This window comes from Protobothrops mucrosquamatus, unplaced genomic scaffold (assembly GCF_001527695.2).
Source record: "Protobothrops mucrosquamatus isolate PMUCROS unplaced genomic scaffold, P.Mucros_1.0 scaffold27, whole genome shotgun sequence".
Lineage (NCBI taxonomy): Eukaryota > Metazoa > Chordata > Lepidosauria > Squamata > Viperidae > Protobothrops > Protobothrops mucrosquamatus.
This window is the reverse complement of record NW_015386412.1, coordinates 749,807-773,030: the sequence shown is the minus strand read 5'-3', so window position 1 is coordinate 773,030 and position 23,224 is coordinate 749,807. Positions and strand designations below refer to the sequence as shown.

Sequence of the window (23,224 nt, the reverse complement as noted above, 5' to 3'; positions counted from 1 at the left end):
CTGAACAGTCGGTTAAAACGAAGGGGGATCGAAAATCCCAGGGATGAGCCTGCTGCCCTTTCAGCCCAAGAATCAACAACTGAAGGAGCAATGACCTGTTGGGGACGGGAGGAGGAAAACCCAAGAGGCTGGATATTTCAGCCATTCATAATCACTCCCGTGGACTAGTGCAGAATCCAGGAAATGAAGGGAAATGCAATTCCAATTAAATTGGATACCCATTGACTTGGGTATCAGGCCAGGCCAAATAATTTTTAAATATACCATAAAATGCAAACCAGATGAAACCCGTAGCAGCATTTGTTGTTTTAACTCTCATTCCTGCTTTCTCAGTAAAGCAGAATCATTTATCATTTGCCAAAATTATCTCCAGTTTAAAGTCTGGTTTCATTTAGCAAATTTTCAGTTTGTCCCATAGCTAAGGGCCTGGCTGTCATACCTCATTGCAGGGAGAAGTAAACCTAGAACAGAGTATTCAACCTTGGCAACTTTAAGATCTGTAGACTTCAACTCCCAGAATTCCCCAGCCAGCATGGCTGGCTGGGAAATTCTGGGAGTTGAAGTCCACAGGTCTTAAAAAGTTGCCAAGGTTGGGCATCCCTGCCCTAGAATTGTAGGGTTGAAGGGGATCATGTAAACCAGAGTTTCTCAACCTTGACAACTTTCAGATGGGTGGACTTCAACGCCCAAAATTCCCCAGCCAAGTCCACCCATCTGGATGTTGCCAAGGGTGAAAAACCCCATTCCTGACCAACTTGCCCTGCAGGAATTTTCAAACCATCCCACTTTGGCTTGGAAACCTCCAGTGATGGGAACCCTTTAGGAAGCAGAATAAAGACCACAAGGCTACAACCATTTTTTAAAAAAAAAAATGTTCCAGAGTGTGTGTTTTATTCCATTATCGTCAATTATACAATGTTTACATACAGAAATGATTCCCCAAGACTGCTCAAAACAACACAAGGGAAAGGTGTGTCGAACAAACAGGTGGCAGATACCAAAAAAGTATTTGATTCAGACAACACAAAAATTGCAGTAGGAAATATTCCGTGAAAGCTAAGGGTGACTCCCACGTGCAATAGATCTTTGAGGCCGCCACAGATCCTTTTGCAGACCAAAATGCCGTCGATGTTCAAAGTTTCTTTTCATGCTGAGCCTCAGGCCCCTCCAGGAAAAAAAGAGTTCCTGGCTGGGCGAAGTGCTGAGTTATCCAGAGAGGAGCTGGTGGACGGCGTGGCTCCCTTTTTTTTTCAAGACAAGCTGATCAAAATCCCCTCTCCCCTTCACCCTGCATCCCTGACAATTAAAACTGAAGGAGATCTACCTTGATAATCCTAACAAAAAAATATTCCCATTTTTCGAGCCTGCAGACAATTGGCATTAATCAACTCCATCCAAAGTGTAGGCAGCAGGAGTCCCAAGGAGGGCACCCCAAAGCTGGCAGATGCCCCCCATAACTCCTGTATCTTGTTCCCCTTCTTAATCTTTTCCCCGATTCCATGCCTGGATAGAGCGAACAGGCCTAGGACTGATTGCGGCAACATGGGGGAGGGGGGAATTATAAAATAGGGACACATCTCAAGGGGTTTCATGGCAAGCAGGTGTTTTTTAAAAAAAGAACTAGAAATGAAACTGATGTTGGCACGGTCCCAGCTAAGAGACTTATCACATGTTGTTTAACTCCAGTAGAGTTTGATCCAGCATCTGATGCATATTGAAGTTTTCTTCTTTTGCATTAGCCACTTTCTCTGTTTTGGGTAAAAAAAAAAATGAAAAGGAGTCATTTGGTGGCAACCTTTAATGGCGGGAAGGCAAACATCGCGGTGAAACACCTATGCATAGTGTCACTATGGCAGTCAAAGTATTTGAATCAAAAAAGGGATACAGCACCTTTTAAGCAGGCCACCGTCCCAAACTGGTCTGGCCAAGTCAAGGGACAAACTTTTATTGGCATATTATAAGACAGCACCAGTGCCCCTTCGACCTAAGGGAGTTGGTGATTGGTCAGTTATTGCTGTGGCAATTGGCTGACTCAACCCGTCTGCTAAGAAAATCTGTCCTTCTTTTCTATTACAAATGAAAAAAGGTGCATGAGAGATTTAAGTTCCAGCAGAAAGAAAAGAAAAATCCATATACTAAAAATGCTGACAAAAGTATTTTGCAAATTTATTCCACCAGGACTGAAGAATTGGTAGAACACGACAACATGGAGGGTGAAGGAAAGCAGCAGCTATTTGTCTGCTAGGGAAATTTCAGATATTTTTCTGCTGCGAGGGAAAAGTAAAGCAGCTTTTACAATAGTTGTTAGTGTAAAGTCACATGCGCATTGTGTAGGAAAGGCATTAAATACACTTCTGTGATGGGAGACAAAAGCACAAAAGCTTGAGATCCACATACAATCAACACAGCAACAGCAGCTTCACAACGATGCAAACGTACCACAAAACTAGCAGAGGTTATCAACAAAAGGCCCCTTCTGCTGCCTGTGCGCAAAATTGTTTTGATGGGCTAGGAAAGTGGAGCTTCAGATCTCATTCCTGAGCCCAACGGGAAGCAAACTTCACCTAGATTCCAATTTCAACATTTCCCCCCAAGACCAGAATGCTAGTAAAACCACCCCTTCCAAGGAGGCTCCTTGGTCTCATTTTATCAAAATATGATCAAGAGTGTAGCCCATGTCAAAGTTGGAAAGGAAATGCCTAAAACCTCTTAGGTCCACCCAGCTTCAGCCCCAACTGGCAGCAGACACAGGTCTCGCATCGTTCAACGGCAGGCGAGTCAAGACACACGGGTTAGCAAGAAGGGTTCGTACGAAAGCTTAATCCTCATTCAGGGCCAACTTGAGCTCATTAGTGAGACGCCGGTTTTGCTCAAGCTGCTGGTAGAGCTGGTCTGTGCAAGTCGGCAAGCAGACAGAAGAGAAGAAGAAGAAAGAAAAAAGAAAAAGGCAGAGAGAAGAAAAACAGTTAGAGAGAAAGTGTTAGCTCCAAAATGTCACTCTGTAGAGAGTCAGTTTAGTAGGACAGCTCAGAAACGGATCAGGCACAGGAAGACAGGAGCTCTGTACCTCCTTCAGTGTAGCGTCTCAGGAAGGAAGTTCCACCCTCTGTGGTGGGCCTTGTGTGGCTCAGCCCAGTGAGGAACCCATCTCTCCTAGCCAGAAGAGGTCCACCCATTTCTACTAGGGAGAGGGCTGGGCAGGTGCTGGTGGTGACAGGACTGCTCAGTTCCAGCAAGGGAGACAGCCAGGTCCTGGTCCAAGCTCTGCTCCGGCCACCCAGAGTCTTCTACTCCAAACTATCTCTGCCTCCCCATCCCTGCTAGCAATTCTCACATGTGACACTTCCAAACCTGGGTTCCATGCAGGTGACTCTGGCTAGTCCCGAGTCCTGAGTCTCCAAGCCAAGTTCTTCTGGATTCTTTAGGTGATGTGACAAGCACTATCTCTAGAACTTCATGGTAGGCTTGATAAGGCCAAAGCCTCAATTTGCAGCAGACTGACTTAGGAAGACCAAAAGAAGGTTGAGGCACCCCCCTCTTTTGTGCAGAGGACAAGTAGCCTGTGTGGCAGCAGGTGCAATGAGCAGGCCTGCTGCTGGGGGTGAGCTGTCTAAGGCTCCCTCTCTGGACAGACTCAGCTGTTGAAACTGTGCCAGACAGGGCTACTGAAGGAGGGTGGGCTTCAAGACCCAAGGGGATTCCCACCAGCCGGATGGGGAAGGAAGGCAGGACTGATGACCCATGCCTTGCAAACATCTTTGGGGCAGTGACTGGCTAGCTTTTAACTAGGTCCCAACCATCTCTGGATCAAACAGATTTTGGGTCCAATGAACTGTGGCTTACTGATGGAGCCAGAACTGCCTGGGCTGACACAAGCCAGAAGGCTGAGCCCCATCCCAGCCCACCTCAGCGCAGCAGGGATCTCAGTGGCCTTCCATCTTCCCCAGCCTAACCCCCCCCAGATGTGCAGGGGGCCTCCAGGTGTGCATTCCCCATTGCAGCCATTTCTCCTCAGCCCAAGCCATCTACCCCCGCCTCCGCTCTTGCCCTGGCTACCCCCTCCATGCCACAATGGTCCCCCAACAATCCCTTCACTTGAGAGTGAAGACCAGGGTGCTTATCCAGCAAGTGAGTGAAGCAAAGCCCCCTCCCCCCGGAGACCCCCTCGAGGCTGCTAAACCCCCTCCCTGCATGGGGGTTTCGCAGAAGGGCTGGAAAAGGGACAGGGGAAAAAAAAGAGTAAAAAAAGAAACAGGCGGGTGAAAAAAGAAAATAAAAGAATGAATCCCTAACAGAAGAAAGCATTTTTTTAAAGTTTATTCATACTTGAAATGGAGGACATAAATAAAAGGCAAAAGGAACAGCAAAACAGATACAATGTCGGGATCTTTTGTTTATTTTACAGTGAAAGTTGTAGAGTTCCTGTACAGTTGAAAGGCCCAAAGTGGGGAATGGGGAGAGGGGAGGGCAGGGGAGGGGTGGGGGGAGGAGCCCCCTCCCCATCCTGTGGGCGAGCCCCAGGAGGAAAGGGAGGAGGGGGAGGAGGAGGGGAGGGCAAGGAACTGGACAGCAGGTACCAGCTTGGAAAAGATGGTTCACCCAGGCTGACGAAAGAGAGGTCTTGGGAGGAGTGAAACAAAGACAGTTATCTGTGTGAAGATAAAAGAGACAGAAATAAAAATGGCAGAGCAGATGGAGAAGGGAGGGAGGAAGGGATAGAGGGAGAAAATAAGGAAGGAAGGAAGGAAGGAAGGAAGGAAGGAAGGAAGGAAGGAAGGAAGGAAGGAAGGAAGGAAGGAAGGAGAGGGGAGGGAGAGCAGAAGAGAAAAAAATGCATCAGGATAAAGAAAACAGCATCTGCCCTACAGCAACCCCCTTGGCTCCCATCTTTAAGTCAGCATCCAGGGCCAGGCCATGGGACCCCCAGGAGAGACAACCAAGCCCTCCGAGGAGAGCCTTGCCAGCCAGGAGGCAGCCCTCTCTAGGGGCATCCAATGGCTCTTTTGCTCTTTTAACCTCACCTCCAGGATCCGACCTTGCAGAGCTTCTGGAAATTGAACCCAGTGAATTGGGGTGTTTTCCCCTCTCCTCTGCTTAGTAGTCAAATTCGAGCTTTGTTTTGAAAAGCCCCCTCCCCCGCCCCTCCTTTGGAAACAGGTCACGTCTTGGGGGTCTTTGGCGTCCGAGCTGGGCATTGGCCCTCTGGCCCTTGCAAGCTCCGCAAACTGACCGTCTTCCTGCCTGGGCTGCCCCCCTCCCTTCGCCAATCCCGTTTTCCGCAGGGGGAGGTCAGTCTCTCTTTCAGGGTCCTCCTGCACCTTCCATTTGACTTAAAAATGTTCCACTTTTCTTAACAGCCTTTTAATGATGCCACATCCCGCCCTGTGAACTGTGCGCTGCCCAGTAATTTGTAAAATAAAACAACCAGCAGAGAACGTCAAACACGCATGTGCAACATTTCCCAAATATGCAGGGAACACAGACTGGCAAAAAGATAATTATTCAGACTGTAACTTTGGGAATCCAAGGGCAGAACGAAAGCATCCCGCTAAACGCTAAACGGCAAACTCAGGGCTCACTTTGCGGCTCAATTAAGCCAGGAGAAGGCAAATCACTCCAGGGTGAGTCAGCCCTGAGATCTCAGCCAAAGCACCATGCTCTGAAACAAGCTAGAGCTTCTACACAGCCGTAAGTGAGCCTCATGCAGCCAGGCACTCGTGGGTTTAGTTTTAGGGATTTTTTTTTCTTTTTAATAAGTTAGTACAGTCCGTCTTTCATAAGAGTTAGTAGGAAGGTTATTAGTAAGGTACAACTGACTTCCGTTCAATATTTCTTACACAGTATAAACTTGGTCCGGCTCACAGATTTAAAATAGCCTTATAAAAACAATTTTTAACCTGAGAACTTTGGGTTGTGTTGGACTACACAAACTAAAACTTTTGAGCTGGACTGAAATGGCCACAGGGAGTTGTACCCCACTATATCTGGCTCCTAATGATGAGATCTTGGTGAACCTTTCCTTAAAAATACATTTTAAATAGTTTCTGGATAATGATAATGATTTCTCAGTAAATATGGGAAGGTAAACACATATTAATAAAAAGTGGGATACTAGTTGAATCAATACTATTTTTTTCAAAAGACAATCCCTTGCCAATTAGTCTTGATGATATTCTGTCAAAAATGTGCTCGTTCAGCCTTGGCTACTGTCTAATTAAAATCCAAAGTAAAGGGATTTTTCAGGTTAATTGTGCTTCCAGGGGGCTCCCTTGCTGCAAATTTGTGTGGGTCCACAGAGGCGAGAGATGCCTACTGGCTGCCAATTGCAAAGACGGCTGCAGATGCCACTCCAGGGAAATGCTCCATGTCTTTCTGCTGAAGAATTTGCTCTTCTACAGCAGGGACACAGGAGAAACAGGGCCTATTTTCCACAAAAAAGCTTGCACAGGCACTGTGGACCTCATTGGATCTGATGCTAAAACTACCCTGTATTTAGGGGGAGTTTCTTAGTAAAAAAGGCTTGGCTTGCCAACCGGAAGAGCAGATGGGCTTTGGTGCAGAAGCAGAGAAATGCTGGAACAGAGGAGAACTGAAAGGAGGAACTAAAGACGAAGAAAATGGTGTGGAATCCAGTGGAGGAAATCAGGAGAAAGGAAGGGACACTCATTCAAGTGAGCCTTGCCCTGAATTGTCAATCCAGGCAAAACGCTTGCTCCCTCACTCTTGATTAAGAATAATCTCAGAGTATTAATGGCTCTTGCTGTCTTGCTCCATCAAAAGTGACACCAGAAAGCTGCTGAAACCCAGGGCTAGCTCAACAGTATTTACACGAATAAGGAGCAATACCACCCACTGCCCACCAATTGCAATGTGTGCCAGTCCTTCAAAGGACTAGAAACTTATAACAACAGAAGGTGCATAGAGCACGTGTACAACGTACAGTACAGAAGGAGCAAGGGTCGTCTGACTTGCAAGGCTGACTTGACCATGCAGAGGGTGCGGAAAACCAGGCAGAGGCAGAAAAGAGGGAGCCATTTACATGGAGGTCATGTCGTTGAGGGCGTGATCCAGCTCCTCGCTGATGGCTTTGTACTTGAGTTTCTGGGAATACAACTCGTCTAAGAGTTGCCAAGGAAAAGATGGAAGGAGTGCAAAGAGGAGGCAGTGACGAAAGGAAGCACCATCCAGAAATCCGGTCGGGAGCAGGGAGGATGGGTGTGCAGGCGTCGGCAGGAGGGAGAGTGTGGAATAAAATACAGAGAGGTCAGGAGAAGGATTTGAAAAGGGTTTTCACAAAAGAAGGGTGAGAACAGCCAAGCTGGCAGATGGGAAAGCAAGGATTCTGGGGACATAGCTGGAAATGCGCTTCCTGGTAGATCTTGGAGGACCCCAGACCAGAGAGAGCCTGGAGGCTCTTCTCCACCAAACACCAAAAACCAACTTCCTCCTTAAAAGCTCCAATGCTGAACCACTTTTTAAAGAGACTCTTCTTCAAGAGAGCTTCATCAACTAATGGGAAGCTGAACTCCTGAGAGGTCCTCCAGGTAGGGCGCCTGTGGTGCCCCAAATGTTGTCCCCTCCCACTGCCAGTCACCTCAAAGCTGAGATCACAGTTGACACCCCCAGCTCCTGGGCTTCTTACAGGTCTCAACTTGATATCTGCCCAATTGCTCCTTTCATCTCTCTCTATGTGTCCAAATATTTGGCAGGAGAGATCCAGGTGGCAACGTAACCACAACCCAACAATAATCCTGGTTTTCTCAAGCAGAGTTTGTAAGTCTAGCATTAATGAAATTCTTCCATGGAAAAAAACAATCCCGACAGTGGGCAAAGGGAACCCATCCACGTGTGCAAAGCTACACAGACACTGTTCCCTGCCGAAAGCGCAAACAAATCAGAGGTGGCCACCAAAAACCCATTGTGACCATCACTAATTTGCATCTGGAAATTAAGCTCATTGTTGACATTCCTACTTGAGAGGGAAGAAACCCAGACCAGGACAAAACATTCCAGTCAATGAACTGAAGACGTTTGGACGACAAAATATTCACCACAAATTTTACGCTCACAAGATGTTCAAACCTCCCACCCTTTGTTTCCATTAAACAACATTTCTTTCTTCTCTCCTCACCCAATGAACATCCAATGGGGGATCGGGACCTGAAGGCCGGCTCCCCCCGGATGCGCGGTTCTAAAAGACCCCGCCAAAGGACGGCCCCCGAGTACCTGAAGCCCCCCTCAAGCTCTGGGGCTCCTTCGCAAGTTCATCTCTTGCTTAAGGGAGAAATGTCCCATGGGAGAAGCGGTCAGCACCCGGTCCAGGGAGGCCAGGGAGGCCGACCAGAATCAGCCACAGGTCAAGCAGGGCTTAGGGCAGCCCCCAAGGCAGGAAGGAGGAGGAGAAGGAAGGAAGGCCGGGCCAAGAAACATACCTTCTAAGTCATCAATGCTCTTCTCTAGCTTGGTTACCGACCTCTCTGCAAACTCGGCTCGGGTCTCAGCCTGCGGTCGAAGCACAGATGGGCGGGTCAGGAAAAGGCTTGGGCCCCCCAGGGCGTTTCCCCCAGGAAAAGCCAACTGGATACAGAGCATTACAAAGAGCTGCCCCCAAGGCCAAATCTGGAGGTGAAGCAGCCCAAGCTGTGTCCAGCTGTTCCCAGCCCCAAAAGGCAGCCCGGACGTTGGTCAGAAAAGGCCTGGACTGGAAACGGGGAGGAAGAAGGATCCAGGCCCTCAGGATACGACCAGAGTTGGGATCCTCATCCCCAGCTTGTGCCACATTCCCAACGCAAGAGTTCTGCAACTCTGATTCAAACACAATATGGCCGCACAACAGTTTTATTACGCTCAACCCTCCACAGGTTTTTCTCCTTTGATTGCAGGGGAGCTGATTAAGAGTGCGGCTTTGGGGCAAAGTGCAACACATTTCTGCACACTCTGGACGGCTGACACTCCCCTGGGCTACCTCAGCATTCCAGGAAGCAAAAAAAATCCCAGCAAAGTTGACCCTCCTCCAGAAAGCCAGCTTGTTTGTTTTGGGGAGGTTTACCTCTTTCAGTTTGTCAGTAAGAACCTTGATTTCCTCTTCATATTTGTCTTCCTTCTGGGAGTACTGCAAGAGGAGAGAAAAAAAGGCGTGAGAAACCACTCTGGGCCACCCTATGAATTGCCCTCTCCAAACCGGTGGCACAACCGGGGCCCAGTGAGACGGCCAGCTCAGAACCAAGCAGGAGGTTTGACCCGACAGGGCTGAGCGAGGAGCCGTAGCCCAAGGAAAACAGGCCCTGTCCACGGATGTTGGACTACAACTCCCATCTGCTGGAGGGCAGATGGAAGTCACAGTCTAAGACCAGGGGAGGAGGCCTTCGGAGAGGGCAATATTGTTCACACTACTACAGCAGTCTAAAGAATGCCGGCCCACCACCGCTTGCAAAAGTCCAGCTTTCCAACTCAAAGAGTCTCCTGAGCCACCCCAAGATGGATGGTCTCCGCTCCTCCAGGAGAAGCCGGTCCTGCCCGTCTTATCCTCCAGGCTGCACAACTGTCCAGCGCTTAAAGCAGTGGTTCTCAACCTTTTTAATACCGCGACCCCAACCGGTCGTAAGTCGCGGACTAAACCGGTCGTAAGTCGAGGACTAAACCGGTCATAAGTCGAGGACTACCCAACCGGTCGTAAGTCGAGGACTTTCCCTGCCTGGGAGCGCCGCGCATGCGTGGTTCCGCCCCCTGCGCCGGCCGAGGCGTAGCTGGCAAGCGGCAGAGACGGAGCAGGCCGACCACCAGCTGGCCCAGCCCAAGGGAGGTAAGGCACCCGCCAGAAAAGGGGGAAAAAATGGCGGACAAAAAAAATGGCGGACAAAAAAAATGGCGGACAGCCTTGCTTGGCGACCCCCATGAAATGGTCGATCGACCCCAAATGGGGTCCCGACCCACAGGTTGAGAACCACTGGCTTAAAGCAACAGCTGGAGGCTTACAAGGGCCCTCCTCCCTCGCTCAGCCAAGGACAATGTCAGCATGAAGCTGAGCTGCCCCTTTTGCACTTCCCCTTTTGCAGGCTGACTGAAAGAAAGAAAAGCAGGAGAAGGAAGGGGGGGGGTCCTCTGAGACCCAAAAAGGAACACAAATGGGCATCTGAGGGGGTTCCTGGACCGCAAGAGCCAGGAAGAGCTCCTGGGGAATCAGGAGCGCTCCTGCAGTGACCCCCCTCCCCTCCACAAGGCGGAAAGCTCCCCTTTATTTACGATTTTGCTGCTTAGGATGACCACACTTAGGGGCTTTGCTGCCAAGTACGGTTGTGCCCCTGTTTGATACATAAAAGCTGCCCTCCTGGGCTTCTTCTAATCCCACAGTGGACAAGCACTTCCTCTCCTGAAGCCAGACCCTCCTCCGAGAGAGCAGGGCAGGGCAAGCAGATCCAACAGAAGGGAGTAAACGGAGCCTGGGTTGAACTGGGGAGTCCTTGGCACTCTCTGAGCTGGGCGGCAAAGAAGAACCACCGATACAAACCTGGCTTTGCGACAAAGCCTGAGCAGCTTTTTAAAAAAAATCACCCTGAAGCAAGATAGGAGTCCCCGAAGTTCGGCTTGGTGTACAGATTCATGAAATAATGTCATTCCTTTCCTTCGGCTGCCAGATCAGACACCCAAGTGCTCAAATCCGAGCCCACCTCAAAAGGTCTCCCTTTACTCCTTGCCACTTTGGGTTGTTTCAGGCCGCCCGGCTGGGACAATCTGAGACTGAATCCACAGCAGTTTCTCAGCTTGGCTACTTTAAGGCCCGTGGACTTCAACTCACAGAATTCCCCAGTCAGCATAGGGAATTCTGGGACTTTAAGCCCACCCATCTGCCAGTTGCCGAAATGAGAACCGGAGCTGAACAGGCTGGCCAGAAGCGCCAACTGCCACATCCAGTCAGGGACTATTATGGGAACTCGTAGGCAGAAAAGCGAAGTGGACAATGCCCGAAAGTTGCGGGACCCAGAAGGCGAGTCCCGTGTTGGTGGTGGCCGGCTTCTTCCCCGCCTTTCCTTGCTCCTCCCTGCTCGTCCTACCTTCTCCGCCTGAGCTTCCAGCGACCTCAGGTTGTTGGTCACAGTTTTCAATTCCTCTTCAAGTTCAGCACATTTGCTATTATTTGGGAACGCAGGCAGGAAAGGGGGCGGGAGGAAGACCAGTCAAGCCCAAGAAGAGAGGGGAGAAAAGATAGAGAAAAAATGAACACAGAATCTCAGAGCTCAAGAAAGGGCCTCGAAAGCAGCCGGACCTCTGGGACCACCGAATCCAGAGCACCACCATGCCCAAGTGGCACAGAGAGGAAATCCCCTCCGCGCCCTCGACGGCAGCTGAGCGAATGCAGGGAAGGGCCGGTTCTCCCAATGAAGAGCCCCTCTCCTCTCATAAAAGGCAGCCAAGACAGCAGCCATTGGCATTTTGGGCATTTTGCGATCCTGCAGCCTTCAGAAGCCCCCTCTGACGGAGGCCTCCTTCATACCAAAGCCCTTCGGGGTCCCAGAGAGGCCAGCTTCTTTCCTAGGGCTCAGTCACGGCCACAAGGCTTCCACGAACACACGCATCCGATCGGTGCTTTTGGAGACAAAGGACAGCCACTCAAGCCGAGGCAGAAGGATGCAAGGAAAAGAGGGAGGCAGGCAAAAGGGTGAAAGCACCGCGGCTAGAGGCCCCTCAGCCGAAAGGTTTGGGCTGCGGCTGAGCCCGGTCTTCGCGTTCACCGACAGACGTTGAGGCGCGCCAGTACCTTTTCCTCGGCTGCCATTAGCGCTTTCAAGGTTTGATCCATTATTCTTAGCTGTTCTTCCAGCTGCCGGACTTGGCTGTTAGTGAACACAGGAAACGCACAAGAGCCATTCACAAAAATCGGTGAGCCAGTAACAACAATAGCATGCAGTGACCCAAACCACACCAGAGCTCCCCGTAACTTAAGCACAGAGAGGCAAACACAGGCACGCGGACACACACAACCCCTTCCACTGGGGCACACAGCCGAGCACGGTGGCCGCAGGACACCAGAACAGCCGCCACATCCACGGGCAGCGCAAGGCCAGCAGCAGCAGCAGCCACGGGAGGGAGACCCACCTTTCGGAGAGCTCGGCTCGTTCTTCTGCACGCTCCAGGTCGCTCTCGATGATCACCAGCTTCCGGGCCACCTAGAGCCGCCATGGGAACAGAAGGGGGGAGGCGGTGAAGCCAGGAGTGGGGGGCCTTCTGTGTGCTGAATCCCCAGTCAGAGTCCCTGGCAGAATGGGTTCGCTTCTTTCTAAAATGCATTGAGCCCCTGAAACTAGCCAGACTCTGGGCAGCTTACGGAGATTAGGGGTTAGAAAGAAGATGCAAGTGAAATGTTAAGATTAAGTTAAAAGTTGTACAATTAAGAGGTGGCACCACAGGCATCGTTCCACCAAAGCGCTCCAGAAGAGCCATGTTTTCACTGGCTTTTGGGAGGCCACAAAGGTGGGGTTTATGTGGACTTTGGGGTCAAGCAGTTTCCAAGGAGGGGCCACTCCACTATCAGCCCCCCCCGGCAGGTGAGGGCCTTTAGCGGACTGTCCCCGATTGCTCAGACATGGTGGGCAGAAGCTCTGGGCGAAGGTGGTCCTGCAACTGGCACAGCAGCTGAAGCTGCTGCCCTCCAGAAGACGGAAAAGGCCTCTTGGCCAGCTCTCCATCTCCTCCTCAACCGGGAGCTTAAATCCAGGAGCCCCCCCCCCCCAATTGCAAATCTGTTTTTTGGGGGGGGAAGATGATGCACTCTTGAGGTCAGGTGACCCTGCCTGAATCAACAGCCCTGCCATCTTGCCTGGGGCCCCCTCAAGAGTCTGATCTTGTGTGCGGAATGGGCTCAGAGGAGCAGGCAGGCAGGAGCTGAAAAATGGCTCCCACCCCCTCCTCCGTCCATTCCTGGTGGGACCCCTCCCTCCCTGGAGCTCAGCTGCTGAAGGTCCACCCTTCCCTTCCCAAAGTCTCCAGGGAGACCCCTGGAGCTTGCAGAGACCCCCATCGCACCACAATGGGATGCCAGGCGGGATGCCAGGCGGGATCAGCCGAGGCTCACCTCCTCATACTTGCGGTCAGCGTCCTCTGCAATGTGCTTGGCTTCTTTCAGCTGGATCTCCTGGATCTCCATCTTCTCCTCATCCTTCAGGGCTCTGCTCTCAATGACCTTCATGCCCCTGGGAGAGAAGGCACCATCACGGGCACAGCCAGCAAGCCCGGCCTTCCCAGTGCCACCCTGATGCCCCCGATCTCCATCCCAAATACTGCAAATGCCATCTTCCTGAACCGCCCCCCCCATTCCTAGCTCAACCCAAGTGGCTGCCTCAGGAAGAGAGGAGGGCACCAGGAAGCATGCCCATCCTGCCAGGTATCTGCACCCAAACCCTCCTCTCCACGCTCACCATCCCACCACAACTATTCAGATGGCTCTGTGTGTGTGTGTGTGTGTGTGTGTGTGTGTAAGAGAGGGGGGGAACACAATCTCCCTTTAATCAACATTTATCTAAGCCAGTGTTTCTCAACCTTGTGAACTTTAAGACTTGTGAACTTCAACTTGCAGAATGTCATGCTGGCTGGGGAATTCTGGGTGTTGAAGTCCACACGTTTTAAAGTTGATAAGATTAAGAAACACAGATCTGGAGGGAAGCCAAAGTCCCTGGCACAGTCCAATTATGCGGTTTCTTCTGCTTCATTGCCTGTTTTGAAACACAGGCTGGATTACTCATCTATTGGGAATGACATAGTGACTCCTGCAGTGTGCAGGGGTTGGACATGATGACCTCTGAGGTCCCTTCCCATTCTACATCTCTATGTTTCACCTAACTCCCCTTAAAGCAACAGGCCAGACCCCTCAGAACCCAATGGACACCAGGACTCATATTATCCTCAAGGACGTAACTTTCCACCAACCAACCACCCTCCACATGGAGGGGCTCAGCCTCACCTCTCACTCTCGTCTGCCGCCTTCTCGGCCTCCTCCAGCTTCTGCAGGGCTGTCGCCAAACGCTCCTGGGCCCGGTCCAGCTCCTCCTCTACCAGCTGGATGCGCCTGTTCAGAGAAGCCACATCGCTCTCGGCCTGGGAGCAGGAAGGAAGGAAGGAAGGAAGGAAAGACGCTCTTTTTTTGCAAAATGGGCAGGAGAGTGGCATTAAATCACAAAGAGGGATGTGCAGAGAGAATCACACACACACACACAACCAGGGTCTGACATCCTTGGTTTTGTCACAGCCTGGCCATTCTCTCCATTTCACAGCCAAGAAAAAAAGACATTCTGTCAGATAAGAAAAAGGACTTTTTTCTAGCCTAAGCAATAAGCACAATTTAACTTAAAATTGGACAGTTTGCTACGCACCATATTCCTACAGAGAGAACGACACTAATGAATTAAAGCAGATCACAGCAATTGTAATTTGTACCAAACCAACTGGACCGGCACCCATCCTCTTCTCTGCTTCCTGTTAACTCCCAAACAGCCCTGCTCTCTTGGCCACACTGAATACGTCTGTAGCTTTTGGCAGAGGCCACGCAGGAAGGAAACCACAAGAAAAGCATCCAGGCCGGTCCACAAGCGAACATGCGGCTGCAAAGGCTCTTCTCTTACAGTAGGGGTCCCCAAACTTGGCAACTTTAAGACTTGTGGACTTCAACTCCCAGAATTCCCCAACCAGCAACGCAACTCCACAAGTCTTAAAGCTGCCAAGTCTGAAGATCCCTTCCTTATGGAAATGCTCCTCTTCAACGTTCCCTTGCTAATCCAGATCAACTACCGGAGAAGTTTATCCCGTGGCTACTTCAGCCACTTTTAATTCAAGCAAAGCAAATCACATCTGGGGGGGGGGGAACCAAACCAAATCACAACAGCGTTCGCATTGCATACTTTTTCCCTCCAGGGAAAGAGAAATGATGGCCCTCATGTTAATCATTACACAGAAAGGGATCTGGCTGAGTCCCAGGCTCCCTTGGAGGCCGAAAGGTCACTTTCCTACTTCCTGTTCCCAAAGATATACCAGCACAGCGACCCTGGCAGGGCCAATCCCTGTATTATCCCTTTCTATTTTCCACAAAGCAAAGCCTTTCCTTATATGGTCACAAAAATGCCATTATTCCAAAGGACACGTCCAAGGCTAGCAGCTAAATACAAACTCCACTCCAGGTGGCTGATTCCGGCACAGTTTGGCCAAAAGAGAGATTAAGATCTTCAGCTCCCCTTTGGAAAGCAACCATTTCCCTTTTTCAATCCAGCCCCCATCAACAGATGCCCCCCCCCCAATCCCCATGAGCCACTGTCTTTGGAAAGAATATCCAAATTCCGTCTAGGCCCCTGGCTGGCCAAGGGGGCAGGTGGGAGAGAGGTCTGCTCAGGTCAGCCTCTAAACCCCAAGGCTACCTGGCTAAAAAGGTAGAGGTGCCATTCAGATGGCTTCAGCAGAAAAGGCCCTGCTGCTCTTAATTGCAGCCCCAGAAAGTGAGGGAGCCCCATATATTAGCCCCCTTACACCCCCTCCTGCAGGCTTAGCTGCTGATTCCAACTGATTTCAGTCCCGGGGGGGGGGGGGAAGCAGCCCCAAGAAAAACAGCGTCCCTTACAACTCAGCCAGCAGCCTTTCCTTGGACTCCAAGGGAGCCTTTTAGCTTTATGGCCAGAAATGCAGAATTGGGCTCCCAGTTAAAGGCTCCTGCTGGTCCCAGTGACTTGCCACTGTGGGATTCCAGGAAATCAGTCAAGGTCTGAAATGCAGAATATTAAGCAGAAAAGCTCAGGGCAGTTTTGCACCCTGGACCATTCCCCTTGGAGGAGCCCAGCAGGTGCCAGGAAAGGACCCCGCTCACCAGGCGCTCCTTCCGGGGTCAGGGCCCTGGTGCGCACAGCATCAGAAAAGGGGGGCTCTCAGGCAGGGCCCTGGGGACCCTGGAGTGGGAGCTCCCCCCGAGAGGCAGCTGTTGGGCGCCGAAGGGGAGGAAGGGCTGAGCTTGTCCCGGCTGGGAGCGCCCAGAAAAGCTGGAAGGGGGAGCCGGCAGCCCCTGCAGACGCGGAAGGATTCTCCTCCGCTTCCGGACGCACTTGGCGGGGCTCGGGCGCTGCCCGCGGGGCCCGTCCGGGGCTGCGGCTCGGTCTGCCAGGCGCGCCTGGGGGGAGCCGGCTGGGGGGCCAACCCCCCTCCCCCGAGAGCATCCCCGGAGCGCCCGTCCAGTGCGGAGGGAGGGCGGGCGGGGCCGAGGCGAATCGCTGCGCCCCTCTGGCCACGCGGCTCCCCGGGCAGCTTCGGTCCCGCCCGGGCGACTCACCTGCTCGCGCAGCGCCCGCTCCTCGTCCAGCTCGCGCTGCAGCCGCCCCGCCTGCTCCTCGGCGCGGTCCGCCTGTTCCTGCAGGCTGCGGATCTTCCGGCGCACCGCCTCGAGCGAGCTCAGCCCCGCCGCCATCGGGCCCGCAACGCAGGAGGAGGAGGAGGCGAAGGAAGGGCGGCAGGAGGAAGAGGAAGGCGGGCAGGCAGGGCCGGGAAGGAAGGAAGGAAGGGAAGGAGGGAGGGAGGGAGGGAGGGAGGAGGAGCAGCCGGGCAGTCCGGCCTCCGCGCGCCGCAACGCCCGCCCCGGCTCAGCCCCGCCTGGGCGCCCCCGGCGGCATCCGCAGAGCCAAGCCGCTCAGGCGGCGGCGCCCGCGGGCCCCGATCCGAGAGAAGGCAAACCGGCCCAAAGGACAAACGCGTCTCGCCCCCCCCCATCTGCCAGTCCCAGCAAGCGGCTGGGCAACAGCTGGAGGGCGCCCTGCCGACTGGGGCAAAGGGACGGGGAGCCAGGCGCCCACCTTTTGCACGGACTCTGCCAACACAAGCCCCCCCCCCATAGAAAGAGGGCAGAAAAAGATCTGCCCCGGAGGAGGGAAGGGGCAGACTCCCACTCAGAGTGACCCAACTATTGGCATCACATTTGCTGCCAACAAAGATGAAGCCATTAATTGGGTCACTCTGAGTGGGGTCTCTGCCCCTTCCCTCCTCCAGGCATAAAGCTGGGGGGGGGGGCTGCTGCATCCCATTAGACTGAACCCGTCTTGGGGAGGGGAGGATCCTGAATCCTGGAAAACTGGCTAGTCTGAGAAGTTGGTTGGTGGCCCCAGACAGGCATGTTGAGCAGTTCCTGTGCTGGAGAAAGGCCACCCCCTTCCCACGCCTGGCAACCCCCCCCCCCATTTCCTCCCAATATCTCAGAGCTGTCTTGCAACAACCAAATGAAAAAACTGCTGTGGAAAAATCAGTTGACTCCCAGGAGACTCGCAGAGCTCGTAGGAGCAGGCTGGGAAGAAATGTGGGGACTTTCCCGGGACATTGTTCCCAAGAAACCAAGGAGGGCGCAAAGGGCATTTTTGGGCCAGCCAGCGCAACTCCCGAGGAAATCCCCAAGACGAGCGTGATGGCAGCAGCGCATGTGAAAACAGAGAAGTGGAAAGAAGGCGGCTTACAACCTCTGGGGGAGGACACAGCTGGCCGGAAACCTCCCTCCGCAACCATCTTCAAGGACAAGGACTCCTTCAAGTGGGCAAAGCAATGCTGCCATTAAATGGCCTCAGGGCTTTCCCTGCATGGATTTGCCTCTTCCGGGACTATTTTCTTGGCCTGCTTTGTCTCTCAGTCAGCTGTCACTCCAAAGTGGGTTTCCTTCACCTCTGTCACTCAGGCCCTCAAAGGGCCAATTCAGCTGACACCCCCCCCCTGCCCCTTTCATCCAACTCAGAGAAGCCTTGAGAAGAGCAGCCTTGATGCCCCCCCTCGCGACAGGCCAAAAGAGCCCCCAGCATCTTTGCTCCCCCAGCCCAGCCCTGTCCCCTCTGCCCGCTGAGCAGGGCCCTTCCTTTCTCTCTCTGTAGAGATGGGTGAGCAGATGAGAGGTGAGGGCAATGACATTCCTGGTTTAGAATCCCCATCCTGGCTTACCTGCCAGGAGGAAGTGCAGCTAAAACTAGCCAGGGTTCCCAGAGATGAGAATCTGGCAATCCAAATCCCAAGGTTGGGTGGGAGGGCGAGAAAGAGCTGAGGGGGCTGGGGAGCGCAGCCAGGACATTGGAGTCCATGGGATATTGGTGGTTTTTTTCAGCCTGGCATCATGGAGGGAATCGATCTCCTTGGGATCCAGACAACACAGGTTCTATAATTGGGGGGGGGGGTGGTTCTTTATCCAGAAAACCACCCAATTCAACTGAACAGAGCTCCTTCCAAGAGGAGAGATTTGTAGTAACAGACCCGTCCCCTTCCTGGTTTCCCCAGGGGAGAAAACCCTGAAAATAATCTTGACTCTCAAGGCAGCATAGTTGCCTCCTTGGCAGCCTCCGGAAAGGGCTTCTAACCCGTTTTTTGCAAAATGCAGCATGTTCAGACAGGGTCCCTTGATCTACGACAAGGTTACAGCCCTAAGGGGGAAAAGGTGTTTTGGAAAGAGGAGCTGTGCAGTTGGGAAGCGTGGGAGACATCTTCCCAGCCGGCTCAGAGGGAGGGTCCTGCCCAACGGTTACTCAGGCTGCCTGCCCGCCCCCCCAGGCAGAGTCTGAACTCATCACGGAAGTGATGCAAGACACATGGCTGAGCACAACCATGAGTCATGGCTCAGTCGCGCCAGCAAAGGTGAGCTCTTTCTGGTAACCCCCTCCACCCTCGTCCTCCACATCTGTCCCGCCAGCTGTTCCTTGCCTACCACACCTCTCAACCCTGCAGCTGCCTTCTCTCTCTTTCTACAAAACACAAAGTCTTTTAAGGACTACAGGGAGGAAAGGCGAGACTTGCGCACTACTTAGAAGAAAAACCCACCGCTGGGCAAGGACCCCCAGATTCCCCTTCATGTCTACAAAGAAATAAACCATTTTTCCTCGGGAAGAAAAAAAACCCAGCAGAGGCTCCTCTGCAAATTCGGTAGCATTTCTCTGGCCTCCTCCCTCCCTCCCTCCCTCCCTCCCTCCCTCCTTTAACCGAGACAAGCTATTTCAAAATAGTCTGCATTCTCTTCCTTATAAGGAATATCTTCCCTGGGATCTATTTGCGGTTCCTTTGAACAAGTTAAATAAACGCCTGGCTGGAATGCTGACTCCCATCTATCGAAAAGCCACAGTGCGGAGGGCGCATCTGAGCCAGATTAGACACAGCAGCCGAGCAGAGACTTTCTGTGGTTCCAAAGTTGAAATTAAGTCAGATTTCTGTTCGGCCGGGCAAAGCCAGCCTTCCCCTAGGAGCTAGACAAGTTAAAGCATCAGAAAGGCTCCCAGCATTTGCTGCTCTGCCCTGTTTATATTTCAGCCCGGGGTTTACTCTTCCTTCGCTCTGGCCTGCCTGCTCTTGCTGTACCTTAAAGCCCCACGTGACCACGGCACTTTCTAGCAGGCCTGGAAGAGCGGCTTCCTTTCCCTTAAAGAGAGTGGTAGTCCTCCGCATGACATCATCTGCTTGGGATGTCTGGCTCTCCCCACCCCCACCCCCACCCCCCCACCTTAAGGGGCCTGCAGCCCAGATTTGGAATGAATAGCAGGGAAGGCTGTGGGGCCGGGAATGCTTGAGGGCTACAGCCATGGGACGATTTAATACTTAAGACAGGTGGGTGGGGGAGAGAGCTCTCTCCCTCTTCCATATAAAGTGCTGAGCTATATATAACCCCCACCCACCGGGTCTCTGGATCCGGCCCCAGCCTGGACTGATTGCCGACCCAGCAACTATCCCCTCCTTGGCACGTCAAGAAGCCTCTTGGCACGCCTTGGGCATCAAGCATCAGCGGCCTATCTTTGCACCTTAAGGCCTCCGCGTTTGTCCTCTGGGTACCTTTTCCCACAGGAGGACAAGCACGGGAATCTCGGCTCAAGGACTCAATAGATCTGCTGGCCCAGACGAGCACTTTCACGACTGGGGGGGCTTTGGGGTCTCGTACAAGCATCGGAACCCCTGTCCATTTTCAAGGATTTGGCACTGGGAGAAAGATGGGGTTTTTTTTTTTTACACCTGAGGGCTCTGGCCCCATCCCCAAAAGAGCTTCAGGTAAGGCTCCTAGTAACCCAGCAGGACAGCTCTCCGCAGCTTCCTTGGCAACAACAACACGCATCTGGACAGGCAGGAACTACTCCAATGCCCAGGATTCTTAGCTGATGGATGGCACATCTCATGCAGAGGCCCCCCTGAGTCCCTGCCCACCCAATCCTGGCAGGGGGGCCTGATCCCCACAGCTGGTGGTGAGTCCAGCAGGCAGAGAAGTTGAGTGACCAGAAGAGGCAGAAAGGTGGGGGCACATGCTCATGGGGGGGGATTAGAGAAGTACTCACATCTGCAGCTTTCTTCTCTGCCACCTCCAGCTTCTCCTGGGCGTCTTTCAGGGACTCTGAATATTTGTCCAGCTCATCTTCGGTGCCCTTCAGCTTCTTTTGCAGAGACACCAACTCATCTTCCAACTGCCCGAAGATTGGGAAGGGGGGTGTGTGTGGTGAGGGGAAGGGGGGAAGGGAAGGAAAGGGGGTGCAGCAGGCAACGCAGTGGCGTGAAGAAGAAGAGGTGCAGAAGGACAGAGGGAGGAAGACAGGAGAGAAAAAGGTTAGCGCATCCGGAGAGGCTACCTTGGTGGCCTTCTCGTCCGCAGTGAGGAGGCTGTCCTCGGCGCTATGCAGCTCCTCCAGGACCCGGTCCCTCTCGTCCTCCGAGACCCGCAGTTGCTTTTCCAACTGCACAATGTCGTCCTCTAACTAGCCCCCCAGGGCCAGAGGCAAAAAGAGGAGGAAACACTTTTTATCTCCCACAATCCGGCCTTCTCTCCCATCTCCCCCCTCCCCAGGGCTGCCTTCACAGCCACAATTGTGTGACCCCAGAGGAGGGGGGAAGCAGCTATACTTGGGGGAAGCCTATTGCAGGAATAGGGCCACTTGTAAGAGTCGGAAGGTCCCTGCCTGGAGACAGACAAGCCACGGAGGACCAGGCCAGCTGACTGCCCGAGTCAGTCACCTTCCTGGACTTTTGGTGAAGCCCCAGAGCCTGATCCAGGCCAGGTTCCCCCCACCCCAAAAGCTGGCATCATCCAGCTATTTTGGGCTACAGCCTCAAATCCCAGCTGTTTGAGTTGGGAATGACTGGAGGTGTAGTCCCAACACATCTGCAAGGCATCAAGTTGGGAAGGCTTAAATTGGCCGCAACCTGGTGCAACTAATGAGACCCCCCAGGGAGGAGTCTGAACTTCCGAGAGCCCCCCACGAAACGGGGGTCGGGGGGGGCATCCCCACCAACGAGGCTCTAACCAACTCCACTACTTTCTCTCGGGAACAACCAGCCCGGTTCCATTCAACAAACTCTCTGGGATCCAGGATCCCCAATTCACAGCGGGGGGGGGGGGCGGCCGGGACAAAGACTCAGCCCAGCCCAGGGAGGGCAACGGCAGTCCCCCCCCCCTTCGCGCTCTTCCAAAGCCCCGCCGAGCGAGATGCTGGGCTGCCTCCCAATGCCCGAAGCGGGGCGTGGGGGGCGCGCAGAAGGACCCCCATCTCAGACGCCGCCGCCGGCTCCTCTTTCGGGGCGGGGGGGGCAGCAAGACTGCCCTGTCCCCTTCGCGAGGCCGGGGCGTCCGGAGCGAGCTAGGGTCCCGGGCGCCCCCCTGGCTGCTCCTTCCCGGGGGCCGGGCGGGCAGGCGGGGCGGCCCACCTGCTTGCTGCGCTCCTCGGCGGCCTTCTTGTCGGCCTCGGCTTGCTCGGCGCGGTCCAGCGCGTTCTCCTTGTCCAGCTTCAGCATCTGCATCTTCTTCTTGATGGCGTCCATGGCGGCGGCGGGGCAGTTAGCAAAAGTCCGTCGAGGAGGAGGAGGAGGAGGAAGAGGCGGCGGCGGAGCTGCGCTGGGACGGTCGACCTGGCCGGAGTGCGAGCAGCTCCGCGGCGGCCGCGGGCGGATAAGTACCCTCGCGGGGCGGGGGGGGGCGCCGCATTCCGCCGGGCAGCCAATGCTTTTTTGGGAAAGGGCCCCGCGCGCGCCGCCCCCTCCGCCCGCGCCCGCCCCGCGCCCGCCCCGCCGGCCCTCGCCGATGCCTAAAGAAGGGCAGGACGCGGCGGCCTCCCTCGCAGGGCTGGCGCCGCCGCCGCCGCCGCCGCCACTGCCGGCCCGAGCTCCCAGGACCGGGGGGGGGGACAACGCCGCCCTGGGCAGAGGCAGTCTACCCGACGACGCGCGAGAGAAGCAAAGGCGGGCGAGGGGGGCGCCTCCCCGTCGCCTGCCGGTTCCTCCTCCGGCGCCCACCGAGGACCAGCAGCTTCGCTTGGGAGGGGGGAGGAGGAGGAGGAGGCGCCCCGGCGCTGCAGCGGGGCCCCGGCGGTGGGCTGCCCCCCCCCCGCCTGATCAGCTCTACTCGGAAGGAAGGGCCGAGCCAGGAGGGGCAGCGCCAGCCCTGTTGCCAGTTCCAGCCGCAGCGGCGTCGGGGTGCTGCCCCTTCCCTTCACCTACCCCAAAGGTGGAAGTGGGGCCCTGGTTACCAAGTGGCCTCCCCCCCAGCTGCTTCTTGTGGTTGCCGATTGGCCGGATTCACACGACGGGCTGCAGAGGAGGTCAGTCTCTCAGGGCGGACGGCCCTTCACCGAGGCAGCCCTCCAAGCTTTCTGAGTCGGCTCGCCATGGGGTTCACACCGCACGCTAAACTTCCCCTGGGATTGCTGCCTGCGACTACTGAGTCTTTCTAAGCCAGCACTTTTTGGACATAACAACTTTAAGATGTGTGGACTTCAACTCCCAGCATGCTGGCTGGGAATTCTGGGAGTTGAAGTCCATAGATCTTAAAGCAGCCGACTTGGAAACACTCCCTTCTAACCCGCTGCCACCCGAGCTGCTCACTTGCCTTCCAACCTGCAGGTTCCCAGGAACCCCTGACCGGAAGCAGCCCAGCCTCACTCAGCAAATGCAGACTCTTGGCTAAGTGAGCCAGGCTCTATGCCAGCCACGGGGCAAGGTGGGCGAGTGTGGATTCTGGGCACTGGAAAGCATGGCTGCACTCCAGGGAAGCAGCTCTGGGATCCCTTCCCTCTTCCCTGCTGCTCTCCCTGCCCAAACAGGTCCCTTAACCCAGCGGTCCCCAACCCCTGGTCCGTGGACCTGTACTGGGCCGCGGCATACCAGCAACGGGTCCGCACAAACAAGCAAATGCAGGATGCAGGCAGCACGCAAAACCACACACTCTGCGGTCCGTGGAAAAATCTTTCTCTGCAGAACCGGTCCCTGGTAGCCAAAA

At 54.0% G+C, this 23,224-nt stretch overlaps 1 protein-coding gene across 7 annotated transcripts; it reads right to left on the bottom strand.

Moving 5' to 3' along the window:
• Positions 1–869: 869 nt before the first annotated feature.
• Positions 870–21,816, bottom strand: TPM1 (tropomyosin 1). Of its 7 annotated transcripts, none has more exons than XM_015811009.1 (10): positions 21,658–21,816; positions 20,586–20,711; positions 20,298–20,423; positions 13,955–14,088; positions 13,070–13,187; positions 12,094–12,164; positions 11,052–11,127; positions 9,050–9,112; positions 8,433–8,502; positions 870–1,748 (listed from the first exon to the last, which is right to left on the bottom strand). In XM_015811009.1, the coding sequence occupies exons 1-10, from the start codon at positions 21,769–21,771 to the stop codon at positions 1,666–1,668; spliced, it is 981 nt and encodes a 326-aa protein (XP_015666495.1). In that variant the 5' UTR covers positions 21,772–21,816; the 3' UTR covers positions 870–1,665. The 7 variants fall into 7 exon arrangements, with proteins under 7 accessions (XP_015666495.1, XP_015666500.1, XP_015666496.1 ...); XM_015811006.2 differs by lacking the exons at positions 870–1,748; positions 20,586–20,711 and adding exons at positions 4,571–4,649; positions 7,040–7,118; XM_015811014.1 differs by lacking the exons at positions 11,052–11,127; positions 20,298–20,423 and adding an exon at positions 11,756–11,831.
• Positions 21,817–23,224: the final 1,408 nt, after the last annotated feature.

Bases quoted from the DNA above. Each gene is read 5' to 3' on its own strand.
- TPM1 (XM_015811009.1), bottom strand. From the start codon at position 21,771: ATGGACGCCATCAAGAAGAAGATGCAGATGCTGAAGCTGGACAAGGAG. The intron at 12,165-13,069 runs GTGAGCCTCGGC...TGGCGGCTCTAG, and splicing joins CTGACCGCAAGTATGAGGAG to GTGGCCCGGAAGCTGGTGAT. The intron at 11,128-12,093 runs GTGGGTCTCCCT...CCCAAATAATAG, and splicing joins CGAGCCGAGCTCTCCGAAAG to CAAATGTGCTGAACTTGAAG.